Below are 16620 nucleotides of genomic sequence, written 5' to 3' on the forward strand. Positions count from 1 at the left end.
GGGAAAGAAAAGCAAATCACTATTATACAATGGAGAATGTTGACGTTGTCCAGGCAGAGTGGGCAAAGTATGTTCTTAAGTTTAAAGATAACTAGTGTGTAGGTTAATTAGTAGTTGGAGATATGTAGCATCAGCTTTTGGACATGCATAGTTGATATATAGACCAGATTTTGACTTGTAGTACTGCTAACTATTTTGCTATGTTGTTTAGTTGGTTGCCCAGATTGTGTAGTGCTTCTGGTTTATTAGCTTGCAGCACTGTATGCATATATTTTGCTGGCTGCCCAGATAAGTAGATATGTGCCATTTTGAACTTATGCTCATGATTAGGTTTGTGTCCATGAGACAATGGTGGATTAATGGAAATGGCAATGAATGATTTTGGATGTGGATTTTATGGTTTCATGAATGGGCAATTTTAATTTCCAGAATGCATGCATACCAATTGTAACAGGGGACTACTAATATGTGTTATCTCAAATTGCAAGCTGCAACAAAAGCACACCAAAATGTGTGGTTGCAGCTATACAAAAACAACAAAAACAAATTAGAAGTCTATTGTCTTTTTGGCATTGGGACAACAAAAAATTGTAGTCTAAATTGCAAAACAACAATATAAGTTAGAAGAAAGTGCTGGCTAAAGCGTATAACAATAATAAATAAGTGTGGTTAGACTTAACCACAGACAATATAAAAGACCTACTATTTGTTGTCCATTTTATATTCAGACCACAAATATTTGTCGTGTTAATAACCTCAAACGACAGTAAATTGTCGTTTTAATGAAACTGACATAACAAAAAGAATATGATATCTATTGTCTTTACCATTTTCCAACATCACATACGTACAGTTTCAAAACCTTTCACATAACACTTAAGCTTCATATAAACCTACACTAGACCGACACTTAATTGTAATATGAAACACTTTACCACCACAAATAGTTGTTGTTTAAAGTCAATTTACACAACATTCAATTGTTGTTATATGCCAGAAGACACTACATATGAGTCTTCATATTTCTTACTTAAGGGCATTCACACCACACAATTAACTAGAAATTTGTCTTGCAAATATGCTTCACACAATAGAATTTACATAAGACTGTGGTTGTTTTGTTTCTCATACAATACAAAACTGTTGTGTTACCTCTTTTAAAGATACAGATTAAATTGGTCCCAAAATGCAAAACTCATCAAACAACACACGATTTTTTTTTTTTTCTGTCGTCTGGAAAATCAGACAACAAAAGTGTTCTATCGTCTGATACTCCCAAGACACGACACCATATTAGACGACAGAACAGTTCTATCGTCTGATGGACTTTTTGGCATAGTAGCATATAGTAAAGTATACAATGAAAAGTCTAGACATATTAGCTTGAGACATGAGTATGTCTAACAATTGATAACAAATGGAATTATCAATATTACATATGTTTATGTCGTTGACAGGAGCACAAAGTGTGATGTTTTTAATATGTATTTTCCCTCATTTGGCTAAGTTATTATCTTAAAATTACTAACTCTAACATAGTTTCTGTTTTTAGGTACTTCAAGGTCAGAAATTGAGAAAAGAGGCGAAAAAGAGCAGAAATGAGCGTAAATGAAGGATAAGCCATTTTAGAAACTTTCCTCTTTCATTTTAGGAAATATTTCCTATTTTTGTTTTAGGGAACTTTCTTCCTTTGAACTTTCATATTTCTGATTTTCTTGTTTTAAAGAGAGAATTTAGGAGTCCATCCCATTGAGGACTCTTGAGTGATGAAATCAAGGAAACTTGAAGGAGAAGAAGACTTACATAAATAAGGAGGAATTCAAGGAGTTTTATTCACATAAATTCTCCTTATTTAGTGGAGATAATATGGGAGTGTTTATATTCAATATTTATTCCTATTTATCTTATTTCCTATTGGTTATAGACTCTAATTAATTTCTGATTTTCCTTCATTATAGGAGTTCGTTGTGTGCACAACTCTTGGAAGACGAAATTAATGCAATTCAAAGGAGTGAAAGGTGGAGCCTACCGTGCAAAATTCTAGGGAATTTAAGAGGATATGTCATGTACTCCTTATGGAATAAAATCAGAAAATACTAGAGAGGAATAAGGGATTTATTTGGTCACTATTCAAGGGAAAGAGAAGGAGCATTGCATGATTAGTTCTAGAGATATCCAAAGAGATCAGAAAATTCAAGGGGAAAATTACTGGTCCCCCCTTTAACTTTTGGTGCGTCGACAGTTCAGTCCCTGTTATTTCAATTTTAACAGATAACTACCCAAACATTCAAATTTCACACAATTTGATCCAAAATTACCATTTTACCCCTCACTTATTTTTTTTTGTTTTTTTTTATTCTTCTCTCTCTCTCTCTTTTATACATATGTATATATATGTGTGTGTGTGTGTGTGAGTATATATGTATGTATATGTGTGTATATTTTTATTCTTCTCTCTCTCTTTTTATATATATTTATATGTATATATGTGTGTGTGTACATATATATATATATATATATATATATATATGTATATGTATATAGATATGTATATGTGTATATATATATGTGTATATGTAGATATATATATATATATATATATATATATATATATATATATATATGTATGTATATGTATGTATACATATATATCTAATGTGTTTATGTATTTGGTAAGTCTATATACTATGTTTATGTTTCATATTATAAAAAAAATTCACAACTTTTATATATCTAATGTGTGTATATATATCTATATATATATATATATGTATGTATATGTATATTTATATGTAGATATATAAATATATGTATAATTTTATACATATGTGTGTGTGTATATATAATGTATATGTGTGTGTGTGTGTGTGTGTGTGTGTGTGTGTGTGTATATATATATGTATGTATGTATATATGTGTGTGTGTATATATTAGATATATAAAAAAGAAGAAGTGAGGGGTAAAATGGTCATTTTGGACCAAATTGTGTGAAATTTGAATGTGTGGGGAGTTATCTGTTAAAATTAGAATAGCAGGGACTGAACTGTCGAATCCTAAAAAGTTAAAGGGGGGACCAGTAATTTCCCCAAATTCAAGACTTTGTCATGAGAAAATCAAGGAAACTTGGAGGAGAATTCACCTCTAGATGTATGACCAAGATCGCATATGTTAGGTCCATAATTACCTAGTAATTATTCCTCTAATCTTGCACTTTTTCTTAACATTTGTGTTTATTTATATATTTTATTATATTTTCCTTATCATGCTAGGAAATGATGGAGAAGCTTGGAAATGCACTAAAAACTCAACTTTAGCACATTTTCCCTCTTCGGCTAGGAGAAACTGAGCTTGGCAAAGAAGAAGGAGAACTCCAAATGAGTTGAAACTTTTCAGATCGATTCTACACATCCTAAGGATCATTTCGTATGCAGAGTGTAAGAGCTAGTTCAGAGTGGAAGACCTTCAAAAGATCAGTCCAAGTTTCTGACTAAAAGACCAAAACAGCAAAACCGGACCTCTACGGATTCCGGCAGCAGTTCCGCCTAAACCACAGTGAACTAAGCTCTGAAATTTTACCAGGATGATCTAAACTCATGGAGAAACATTTGGTATGAAGAAGTCAAAGGCCAATTCCGAAGTCTTGGTGGAGATCTAATTGAAGGAAGAAAGGAGAAAAAATGCGCAAACGGACAAAAAAAGAGTCAACGGAGGTCAACGCCGGATTCCGGACATTTCCGGCCAAGTTGGCCAGCTAAGAATATGTGTGGAGGAAAATGAAGAGCTGACTAAGATTAGAGACTTTAGGTGGGAAGACTTTAGGTCGAGGTTATTTTGAAATTCAAAATTTGAAAGATGACAAGTGGTCTCATTCTTACACCTTACACCTTTGTCTCCCATTTATTACCTTGTTCCCTTACACAATGACCCTTCTACCCTTACTTTTTCTCCTCCACCAAAATATCTTTGGGCTTTCTAGATCCTTTCTATGTGGAGTTAAATACTAGATCCACATTTTGTGCTTACACATTTGTCAATCACATCTAGCCCTTCATTTCTTTTGATCTCCACCCTTGATTTGAATTGTCTTGGCCTTTAAATAGCCATTTTCTCTCTTCAAAAACCGTGCACCCCTTGGCTCTCTCATTTTGGAGCATCAAAATCTCTCTTTTCTCTAGTTTTAGGTTAGTTTTTCATACCTTGTACATAGTTCTTTGAGTTTTGTGTAAGAGAAAGGTGTGTAGCCACTTGGGTTTCACCAAAACCGAAGTTTCTACACACTTTGATCAATCACTTCTCTTGTTTCTCACACATTCAAGCCTTGTTCTTACTTTGTTCTAGAGATTTTGTGGATTTGTATAGTGATTTGGGTTCTAGAAACCGAAATCCCTATACTTTGAAGCATTTCTCTTCTCATATAGCATCTAGGAGGCAAGGGAGACATCTTGTGCTTTTGGTATGGCTCCAAAAAGAGTCAAACCCATGGGTATATCATTTGTTCTCCACTCTTTGCTCTCTTTTATTTGCTATTTAATTATGATGTTTATGGATTGTAGTTGTGTAAATATGAGTTGTGAGTAGTTGAATTTGGGGGCTAGGTAAGCCCTAGCCAAACTTGTGCGCAAAACAATGTAATTCCTATGTTCTTTAATGTTTATGCATGTTATCCTCAGTATGTTCATAGATTTATCACCTAGAAGCATGTTATAGGAAATTAATGAATCGGAAACATGAACTTGATAAACTCTTGATTCCATGAGCATGTGTAGCTAAATAGGTGGTGGCTTAGCTTCTTCCTACAGGAAGAACTAAGTTGCTTGAATTTCTTACCTTGAAATTAAAGCATGATGTTGTGAGTTTAGGTTCCGGAAGAATTTAGGATCACGGCACCATAGGCCATTTAGGATTCGGAACATTTGAATGGTATAAAGGTTGTGTAATTTAGCTTTGCTTCGGAAGAGATTGTTAAATTGCATGACTAGTTGGTTTCTTGGTAGCTTCATCAAAGCACTAAGGGGAAATTTATCAAAGCATGTTGTTACATTAATTTGGCGTTACATTATGTGCTGATAGGAGCATTTAATGCGACGTTTTACTTGTTTTTCCCTACATTTTCTGCGCCATTTCCTTGAAAAATCCTTGTTTAGGAAAGTTTCCATTCTTTGATTGGGAAAGTTCCTATTTGTGTAAAGTTTCTATTTTCGTAGTTTTCATTTCTCATTTCTGGCAAGTTTCCATTTTCAGTTTAGGAAAGTTTCTATTTCTCATTTTTAGTAACTTTCTATTTTTCATTTTTAGTAAGTTTCTATTTTTCAAATTAGGAAAGTTTCTATTTTTCTTACTAGTTTCTATTTTCAGGACCTCCGAGCTAAAAAGTGGAAATGAACACACGAATGGAAAGAGGAGCTTGCGAACGTCAAGGGGAACAAAAATGAAGAACATTGGACCACACATTTGAGCAGAAATGAAGAAACAAGCTTTCCTAGTGCAACCAGGAAACCCTGCGAACTGGAGGAGAGCTCACCAATGAAGTTTCCAACGCAACTATGAAAAGAAATGAAAGAAATGAAGTGTTTTGCGTTGGAAAATATGAAGACTTGAAGATGAAGCAACGTGGCCCAAGAACTCTCAAGAATGAAGTGGGTTTTCGGCAAAATGGACCAAGGCCCATCTAAGCCCATGACACTAGGGTTTGTGACGCAAAACCCTAACCCTAGAGATGTTTTGCCGTGAAAACCAAAGAGAGAAACAAGGAGATGGCGTGAGAATCAAGAAGAACCTAGAAGATTTCGGTTGAGATTTTCTAGGGCTATTTTTATGGAAAGAGATTTACTTGGAGACAAACCCTAGAAGATTGCCGTCCAAGTCAAGAGAAACCCTAGAGGAGTTGCCGTCCAAAATGAAGAGAGAAACTAGGGTTTTGCCGTGGGAAAAATCAGAAAATAAAAAGAGATTTCGATGAAGATTTTTGAGGGAGAAATAAAAGGAAAGAGAAGATGTGTTGAACACAAAAAGCTCCCAAAAGGTGACTAGATTCATTCCTAGAATCTCTAAAGGAGTTTTGGCCGAAATACAAGAGATAAAATCAGATTATTGTCATGGTATTTCGGCAAGAAAATCAAGGGAAATATTCTAGGAAATTATGTGATTGGTTGAGACACATCATAGGGCTTACTTGGCAAGATTTCATTGGAGGGAATTATGTGGAGTTAACAAGAATTGCCGTGAGTTTCTCTAGGGTTTTACACGGCCTTGGAGACCAAGAAGCCGTCCCCTATATATTCCTCTCTTCTCTCAACGTCAAGAGTTCCCACTTTTGCGTTTTACAACTTTAGAAAAATTCAGAAAACTCTCTCTAGCTTAGCCGTGTTCTTCTCCATCCTCTAGGGCAACCACGAAGTTCAAGCAAGGCCAAGGAAGAAGAGGACAAGCCGTGCACATCATCCATCACCATCCTTGAAGATTGCTTTCGAAATTCAAGAGACCATTCATCCCATCTCCATCTCTTGGTGTAATCCGATTCTCCTTGTAACCTTTGCTTTGTAATTTTCGTTGGTTATGCCCTAGTTGACACATGTGTTTGAACAAGTTTCGAATTCTGAAATTCTATGATTAATTGTTAATTTTCAGATTCATGTTTTGCGATTTATGGTTGCTTATGTGTGAGTGTTTGATTAAATTTGCATGATAGATAACTTTTGTATTTTAATCTTATGTGGTTGCAAACACCTAGGGTTTTTATATAATTGGTGCTACGAATTTAAGAACATGAATCAACTTTTTGGTTTTGTGTTCTTGAATCAATAAGTAGTAAAGGTTTTGTACAAAAACCGAATTTAATCAAAGAAGATTGCAATTAGGTGGACTTTTTCATACTAAGTTGCACATTTGAATTGATAGCCTTTCTAGATGCTTAATGCGTTAGACATGTATGATTGACTAGCTTTCTAGGGCTTGAATGCATGTTTGATAGGATTAGTCTATGTGCTTTCACTTAGATTAATTAGCATTGAAAGTAAAATATGGGGAATTGTTTGCTTTTAACGTTTCACATGATCAACTCCTCTTGCATGACTATGATGAACAATGATGAACTTGAATTAATTCTAATCATATGTTTCGATTTTGATCTTTGTTCTTGCATTCCATTTGTATTTTTATGTTTTAGCATTTTAATTATTTTGTTAACTTAGTTTTATTTTCGGAAAAATCAAAATCAAAAACCCCCTTTGAATTCGTAAATAATGTGCATATGTGTGAATATTATACTTTGTTTTAATTTTAATTGTTTAATTGTTTGACAATGACAGGTGTACCCTCAATCCCCGGAATAGAACGATCCCTATTTATTCTATACTACTAATGACATTTCAGGGTTAAATTATGCGCTTGCTCTGAGCGTATCATGTGCATGAGTAAGGTTAGGTGTGATGCCTAAGTCTCTATTTCTTTCTTACATCAAAGTCTCTATTTTTATTTGCTTACTTTATTTTTGTGTACTTTAATTTGTTTGCGTAAATTCTAAAATCAATCAATCTGATTCACCACCTTACCATTGTGAATATCATTTTTGGTAGTTTTGGCTTCCAAATGACCGAGACTATTGATTTGTAAAAAGGTAGACTTGCATGTGTTTTCTAGGTTTATTTTCGCGGTAATCTAGTTAGCGTAGAGTTACTCAATCCCTTGGGTACGATACTCTCACTTTCCCTTTACTAAAACTTGACCTCCTATACTTGGGAGTAGGTAACATCATCACACAAATTTGCACATATTTTCCTACTCAATGATGTCTCCAACAGCATACAAGAGAGGAGGATTCCTCTATAAATAACAGCAATTCTTGACGCCAAAACCATCACTTCTTGACGCAAAATTCAGTTCCTTAGCCAAGCTCTCTTCTCTCCAAAACCCTCTCCAAAAATTCAGAAAAATCTTCTTGCTGTGAAGAGTTTTAGGACTTCTCCAAGGCTGTTCGTGTCCTTGAAGGCCTAACTATGTGTTCTCTTGACGTTCTCCAAGCTTCCTTGAAGATCAAAAAGTGTAATCCATGGCCTTTATTTCTGTTTTCGTACTCTTTAGTATTGAATTTCATATTTCGTTTATGAACTTTGTTATTGGAGTTGGATTTTTGTTAAGAACAAGTTTATGTTAGTAATTTTCAGATTTGTTTCTTTATGTTCTTGAGTTGTTTACGATATCTTACAATCTGATTTCGTGTCATCCTTTTATATCTTTAAGCATATGATTTTGGTTGAACAAGGATATTAATCTGTAGGTTAATAAAGCCAAATTTGTGTTCTAATTCACCGAATCATTTTAGGGCAAAAATTAATGTGGTAAAAACTATGAACAATGGTCGAGATTATATATGCTACATGTTTCGTGCGTTTGTAACTTTTGATGGATGCATACATGTTTGAATTCAAAATTCTAGTTGCAATTAATGATTCATATTTAACGTTGATGGATGCTCTTCAGTATTAACGTAATTTTTTATATGAAATATTTTAAGTTATGGACTTTTCCTAACTTAGGAGATTAAAAAGAAGAATTAAAGTAGTACTCGATCTCTTTAGACTTGTACTTCGAATTCATTTATGATATTTAGTGTTGGCACGATTTTAGGTTGTATAGATTGAAACAACTCGTTGCATGTTGATATGGTTTGAAATTTTGATTTGAGTGTGAAGAAGTCGATCATATGTATATAATTATCTCTTTGTTTTATTTCGTAGGAACTTAAAACCAAAAGTTGAATTCTCCCCCCCCCCCCCCCCCCCCTAATGGCATGTTTCTTGTGTAAATTTGTAGATAAATACTTGTCTTAATAATTACTAATTTAAATTGACCCATCTTTGCCGGAGTACCCTCAATCCCCGGTTAGAACGATCCCTACTTGCTTATATACTAACAAATGACAACAGGGTTTTAAATTGTGTGCCTATTTTGGCGCTATCAGTCGAGTAATAACTTGGCGGATCCATTTACAAAAGCACTCTTGAGAGATTTAGTAGTTAAAACATCTAGTGGAATAGGGCTAAAACCTTTACCTAATTAAATCACCAGTAGTGGTAACCTGACTTTCTCTAGAAGATCACTAGTTAAAAGTTTAATGGGTAATAACAAGTTACTATATGTGATTATAGAAGCACTGAAAATTAATTGCAGAGCCTATTTCAAGATGATCAGTGCAAAACTGCTACAATGAGGAGGATGAGTTAATTTCTCTTAATGAGGTTCATAGTTCATGTCTATAGTAGTAGGGACATGGGAAGAAACCTCATCTAAATGAACATAAGAAGTAGTGTCGGTTCTACCAAGAGTTGGGTTTTATCTTGTAAATGTTCATGAAACCGGGATGAATCACAAGGCCGTAATATTGCTTAATTAATAGGAGCAGAATTTTCTTTAAGGAAATTTAATATGATCATGTGTGTGGTAATTCCGGTATTAACACAAGAGGATTTGGTTTAAGCTAAGGTCACCAAAGTTTTTGTTCATACTTTGGGGTAAGGTTATGGTATGTTAATTCTGGCCAGGTATCAAAAGGATGAAGAACAGAAGAAGAAGATTTAAAACTCAAAATCATTTAGAGACTACCCTCTGAACTGAAACCCAGTCCACGACTAAACCTTTGATTCAAAATTGACAACCCAACGCCGGCGACTTGATTGATAGTGGTGGTTCCGGCGATGAACCCGATGAGATAGAAAGAGACCAAAATTCAAATCTTGAGTCTGAACCCGATGACTGGAGCTTTCCTTGGTGAAGGCAGCGAAGATCTTAGGTGCTTGGTTGTCAATTTTGGCGAGAGAAAGAAGAAGGATGATGAGAGATCGAGGTAGAAGACGAGAAACTGTAGAGAGGAAAATGGGAGAGTTCACGAAGAAGAAAGCAGATTTTTCTAATCACACTTAATTGGAAAATGACAATTATGTCCTTACACTAATTAATATAATTACAATCAATAACACTCTGATAAGAGAGTGGAGATAATTAAAACTAAAAGAAAAAAAAGAAAAAAACACACACTTGTTTATATATATATATATAATAATAATAATAAAATAAAGTAATAATAAAAAACCGCCTAGTCCCCGTCTAGGCCTCTGGGCGCTAGGCCCCGAGCTACCGCCCGACTAGCGCCTAGCGTTTTTTAGAACCTTAATTTTACCACTTAAAAACTTATGTGATAACTAAGAAAATTTACCACTATAAGAACTCATGTTACCAGTTTGATATTTTGAGGACTCATTTTACCACTTTAAGGCAATTGAATGCATGTCATACGTTATGTATAGGAAATATTAACATACCATAGCCTTAACCCCCATACTTTGACTTACTTACACTAACTGAAGGTTTAATTTGAAAGGCACCTTTCTTGTATGCATGATCATATGTAAGGCTATAATTTGTGGAGGATTCAATTGAGAGAATTAAGTCAATTTCATATTTTATATATCTTTTGAAATTGGGGAGGATTGTTGGAGATTTCAATTATATATATATTACAGAATTAATAGAAGAGGTGTGATGGTTGAATTATACATAATCAGATTTATGATTATAATGAACATACAATATTCTATTATGAAGAGGTACATACATTTTGTCAATTATGTTTATATTGAAAGGTTGCCTTTAGTACCTCTTAATCTCTATATAAACAACAGTACATGCCACAAGTTTCAATAATCAAATCATTCAATTGACTCTTCTCTTTTCCCTCTTCTTCTCTTATAACCATACAATTTCCTTCTAACATATTTTAAGGGAATTCTTCGATTTTGCTATATCGAATATTCCAAAACTTTGTTGTATTCTGGAAGTGATTTGCCAAGAACTCGTTTAGTAAACTCATTGGGTGGGGACAAATAACATTTTAAGGAAACGACTCAAGTCATACCTCGAAGTTTTTCTTCTATTTTCATTTTCTCCATTTTCCTATTTGTTGTATCCTAAAAGTGATTTGCCAAAAACCTTTTTAGCAAACTCATTGAGTGAGGACAAACTACACTTTAATGAAACGACTAAAATTGTTCTTCTATTTTCTTTTTTCTTTTTCTCCATATTTTTCTAATTCTATCAATATACTTTTATCCATTCTCCTATTTCATCACTATACGTAGTTACGTACCCAACACGATAATGTACGGGGCCAGCGAGGGATATAACATGCGGGAACTTTTTTTTTTCCCTTGATCTGAAACATGCAACAGGTTGATACAGTAGAGTGAAATGATAATGAACTAACGAAGTACGAGTAATGCACGTTCCCATCTGCCAAACCATATTTCTGCATTAATAGCGACCGATGAAACCGACACACCCAACCCCATTTCCCCATACTACGCCACTCTGCTCATAATAATAATAATAATAATATTCTTCTTCACTTCACGCGCATCCATCCATCCCCCCCTTTCTATAAATCCACCATGCATTAACCACAACACAATACTCATAGAGCCCCCCAAAAGCCACCGATTCATAAACGATGCCGAGACTACCACAATCCTTGCCCCTGTTCCTCCTCCTTGTTGTTCCTCTTCTCTTCATTTTCTCGGCCGAAGCTGAGTCGCCACCATCACCCTCCTCCTCTGCTTCCGCCGCGTGCAAGTCCACCCTCTACCCCAAGCTCTGCCGTTCGATTCTCTCCACCATCAGATCCTCCCCCTCCGACCCCTACAACTACGGCAAGTTCTCCATCAAGCAATGCCTCAAAAAGGCACGCAAGCTCTCCAAAGCCCTCGACCAATTCCTCCACCACAACAAACGCTCCTCCTCCATGACCGACGCCGAGGCCAATCCTTTCAAGGACTGCCAGCAGTTGTCGGAGCTGAACGTCGACTACTTGGAGGCCATCTCGACGGAGCTCAAGTCGGCCGAGCTGCTCAACCAGGAGCTGGTGGACAAGGTCCAGACTCTGCTGAGTGGGATAGTGACAAACCAGCAGACCTGCTACGATGGGCTGGTTGTGGCCAAGAGCAGCATTGTCGACACTAGCACGAGTCCCTTGTCGGTAGCCTTATCCAATGCCACGCAGCTCTACAGTGTATCGCTTGGGTTGGTTACTCATTCTTTGGCTCGAAACCTCAAGAAGCATAAGAAACGAAACGGCTTTGTTTCTCAGGGTCACAAAATCCGGGAGCCACTTGAAACATTCATCGAGGTACGTGTGCTTGCTTTTTCACCAGTGCCCTCTTACCTAAATCTTGCATGGTACGTGGTATTAATTGGAACATATCTGGACCATCTGGTAGCTGAGGCGCCTATATAACTAGTTTTGTAGAAAAATTTAAAAAAATTATATAGTTTTGTTTAAATTTGCATCATACTGTCATACACTCATCCATATGCAACTATATGAAATTTTAAGGTAGCGAAGTGTAATTAATAATTAAAAATTTAGGAGGGAAATCCAGTAAGGGCAACTCTAACCATTGACTCTATTTGGGGGTGCTAAAATGATTTAGCACCTCCTTGTTGCACTATTTATATAGGACTCAATTCTCATCTCCAACAATGAGGCTATGGGGGTGTTATTTTCACTATTCTTGACTAAAATATAATATGGGTATAATTTTGATGAATATTATATTTAAAATATGTTAATTTAATTAAATAAGGTAAAAAAAAATAATTTAACATTCTATCATAATATTTAAAAAAATTTCTTATTATTTAATGAATTAAGAAAAAAGGTTTAAATTTTTTTATTTGTGTCAGCATATACGATGAAGAATCAAACTATTTAGAAGATATTTTGATGTTTTGTGTCGGCATATATGCGAAACAGTCGAATTTGGATGTGATTTCAGCGCCACGTGTCAATCTCTAATTGGCTGTCGAAATTACGGTTGAGTCTTTGTCCGCCACTTGTCATATAAGAGGATATATAGCACAAACAAAAATTCATCAAGAATTACTAGCATATGTGAGATTTTCCTTTTTTTTTTTTTTTGGTTGGATTCTTTTTTAAGCAGGATTTCAATTTACTTTTTCGCTCGTCCAAATTTTGTATATTTCTTTCTTTGCTATTTTGATAGTAGACAATAGCTTTTGCTTTCCTTCCTCTATAAAACTGAGAGTTGAACTGAAGCCGTGTGAACTTATGGCACGTTTACTTACTTGGAATGGAAAATAATCATGAATCTGAGACAAGTGGAATGGGAGAAGAAAGGAATCGGTATTGATTCCGGAGGAATGATTCCTAAACCCATCTCCCCCCTTCGTAATCGAATTCCTGAGTATTCAGGAATCGATTCCTGATAAGGAGGTGGGACCTACATCCATTCCGATTCATTCATGTGTTAGTAAACGCATGATTTCTTTTACCCGGAATCATTCCGATTCCTTTATGTATTAGTAAACGCATGAATGTTTTTACCCCGTAATCATTCCCTTTCATTCCAAGTAAGTAAACGTGCCCTTAGTTCGACCTATCAATACCTAATGAGATGGTTAAAAAAAAAAATTTGACCCGGTCCACAAAAATAAAAAGTTACCTAAATGTCTTTTTGAAGTAGTAATTAATTATGATCTTAAACCGGAAGATTGGCACGTCCATGATTATGCCCATGAGGTTTACATCAGAATTTGATAGGAAGGGAATGTGGATGATAGATGCATACTAGATTGGATGGTAGATTAATTAGAAGGTGCGGTCCACCAAGATCTTAGATTAATTAAACATTCTTAGTTTCGTGTGACCATGTATATGTAAATTCAGATCTGAATACTGAGTGATGATGAGTCAACTACGTAATGTGAATAAGGAAAGTCAAACCTATCAATAATTGTTTGATGTGGTGTGAGACACAAGTGGTTGGGACAGCTGGCCACTTAATTGAGTCATGACATGTGCATATAGAGAGGGAGAGAGGCATTTCTACGGTTCTACGGTTCACATCAGGTCATCATGGCCTTTCCCTTATTTCCTCAGTCCTCGGTCCTCACCGTCACCAACTAAAGCACGGCACCACCCGTCATATGCAACTCATAACCTAACTATATTAATTTGTACCCATTTCTTGACTGTCAATCAATGACATTTCACCATGAGTAAAAATTTATAGACCGTACCATGTTACATTGTTAGATTAATTACTAATGATTGTGGATATATGAGTTAAGGTTGGTCGAACGGCCTAGCATGAAACTCCATGTCTTAGCATTTGAATCTAAACTCTAACGAGTTTGTGGCCAGCAGGTTTGAACGGTTTTCAGGTACGTGCTCTTGTGGCGGGGGATTGGACTGATTTTATTGAGATATTTTCGTGGACCTCGATCCTTATACTGATTAGGTGGGTGGGTGGGTGTATTACTAACTCGCTAACGTAACTGATCGAGGTGTCTCACTACCTCACCTTGATCAAAAAAATAAAATACTCTTCAAGATAACAATTTGACCCCTTTTGTTTTTAATTGTTATCAAAGTGGAATTAAAACTATTTGACCAATAGTTTTGATTAGTGGTTCAACACAATAACATGGTATAGAAGAGAAGTAATCCCATGTGACTTAAACATGGCATGAAAGACATTTCCACATTTTAATGAATTGTATTATATATTTTTTTTATCTTAATTATGAGTTTACGTTTTTAGAATATTATACAATATCAAGAACAAATAAATAATACTAGCCTTCTTCATACATGCTAGATGTGTAATAGTTTTTTTTTTTTTTAATGAAATAAAACAATTATTGCAGAGAAAAAATAGTGAGAGAGAAAAGTAGGGGTTGTGAGATCATTTATTTTTAATTTTCTTAATAAAAATCTATTTTCAAATTGTCATATTTACCCTTCTAATTTATTTTTTCTCAAAGTTTTTTAATATTTCAATGTTAAATTAATCTGTCAAAATTTTCAGTTTTAACTAACAAAGTTTCTTCTCTTAATAATAGTATAGATATGTTTTTACCAAAAAAAATAAAATTATATATGGCATGTGCAAGATACATACTCTCACCCAAAAAAAAAAGAAAAAAAAAAGCAAATGTTATATGAGGAAGATCGAAAAATGAATGACTATGATCTTGCAGGGTCTAAGGAAGAGTTCTTCAAAAAATTCGAGGGGTGAGAGAATTCTCGAGGAAATGGAGAGCAGTGGCATTATAGTTAATGACACTGTCATTGTGAGTCCACATGGTACGGACAACTTCACTTCCATTGGAGCTGCCATTGAGTCTGCACCTAACAACACAGAGCCAGAAGATGGATATTTTGTAATCTATGCAAGAAAAGGGCACTATAAGGAATATGTTGTCGTCCCCAAATATAAGAAGAGCATAATGCTGCTCGGAGATGGAATTAATAAGACTATCATTACTGGAAAACACAATTTTGTTGATGGCTGGACTACTTTCAATTCCTCAACCTTTGGTAAGTGGTACATACATGCCTAGCTGGCTAGCTACTACTTTCGTTTTTCTAATTACCAATATCCGACCTATAAGCTATAAACCGCATAATGTGGTTAACTAGCTCGTATAACAAATTGACAAATCTGAACAATGGAGATTTAGATATATAATTTTAACAATTATGTTGCAGCTGTTTCGGGAGAGCGATTTGTGGCCATAGATGTTACCTTCAAGAACACCGCAGGTCCAGAAAAGCACCAAGCAGTGGCTGTAAGAAACAATGCAGACTTCTCCACATTTTACAGATGCAGTTTCGAAGGGTATCAGGACACTCTATATGCACATTCTCTAAGGCAATTCTACAAAGAATGTGACATATACGGAACTGTAGACTTCATCTTCGGCAATGCTGCTGCTGTCTTCCAGAGTTGCAACTTGTACGCCCGAAAACCCATGCCGAACCAGAAAAATGCATTCACTGCACAGGGACGAACTGACCCAAATCAAAACACGGGAATTTCAATCCACAACTGCACTATTCAAGCTGCGCCAGACTTGGCAATGGACTTGAACTCAACTCTAAATTTTTTGGGAAGGCCTTGGAAGGTGTACTCTAGGACTGTGATCATGCAGTCTTATATTGGCCCTCTGATCAGTGCTGTTGGGTGGTTGGAATGGAATGGGACTGTTGGATTAGACACCTTATATTATGGTGAGTTTGAGAATCATGGACCTGGAGCTAATACTAGTATGAGAGTACATTGGCCTGGTTACAGTCTCATGAATTCTACACAAGCTCTCAATTTTACAGTGCTCAACTTCACATTGGGGGACACTTGGTTGCCTGACACAGATATACCCTTCTCTGCAGGTTTAATTGGGAATTAACTGAAGTATTCTATAAAAAAAATAAAAAAATAAAATTTGTTCATTAGTTGCATTTAGTGGAACTTTGTAATTAAGGACTTGTTGGTCTTAAATTTATTGCCTTGGAACTCTGTATTTAGCAATTTTTTTTTTCTTTGTTCTGTTTTTGATTTATATTAACCTTCATGAAGGGTATTTGTGACCATCATTCTAATTAAATGTAACCTTATTTTTCCAGTAATGCCTGTTTGGCTCTAATTTTGCTGCAGCTGGTCAACAGTCTCTTTTCTTGCGCGGGCGTGCCAGCACCGTTCGGGTGCGGTCGTCGGGGGTGTCCCTTGACCTGACTTCTATCAAGCGATTGTAGACGAGGAGAGCACC

At 35.5% G+C, this 16620-nt stretch overlaps 1 protein-coding gene across 1 annotated transcript; it reads left to right on the top strand.

The window, feature by feature from the left end:
• Positions 1–11385: 11385 nt before the first annotated feature.
• LOC133717733 (probable pectinesterase/pectinesterase inhibitor 25) lies at positions 11386–16295 on the top strand. The gene is made up of 3 exons (XM_062144453.1): positions 11386–12175; positions 15052–15391; positions 15563–16295. Exons 1-3 carry the CDS (start codon positions 11501–11503, stop codon positions 16258–16260), a joined length of 1713 nt encoding a protein of 570 aa, XP_062000437.1. The 5' UTR covers positions 11386–11500; the 3' UTR covers positions 16261–16295.
• Positions 16296–16620: the final 325 nt, after the last annotated feature.

The sequence above is a fragment of the Rosa rugosa genome, chromosome 6 (genome assembly GCF_958449725.1).
Source record: "Rosa rugosa chromosome 6, drRosRugo1.1, whole genome shotgun sequence".
Classification (NCBI taxonomy): Eukaryota; Viridiplantae; Streptophyta; class Magnoliopsida; order Rosales; family Rosaceae; genus Rosa; species Rosa rugosa.

Bases quoted from the DNA above. Each gene is read 5' to 3' on its own strand.
- LOC133717733 (XM_062144453.1), top strand. From the start codon at position 11,501: ATGCCGAGACTACCACAATCCTTGCCCCTGTTCCTCCTCCTTGTTGTT. The intron at 12,176-15,051 runs GTACGTGTGCTT...ATGATCTTGCAG, and splicing joins CACTTGAAACATTCATCGAG to GGTCTAAGGAAGAGTTCTTC. The intron at 15,392-15,562 runs GTAAGTGGTACA...ATTATGTTGCAG, and splicing joins TTTCAATTCCTCAACCTTTG to CTGTTTCGGGAGAGCGATTT.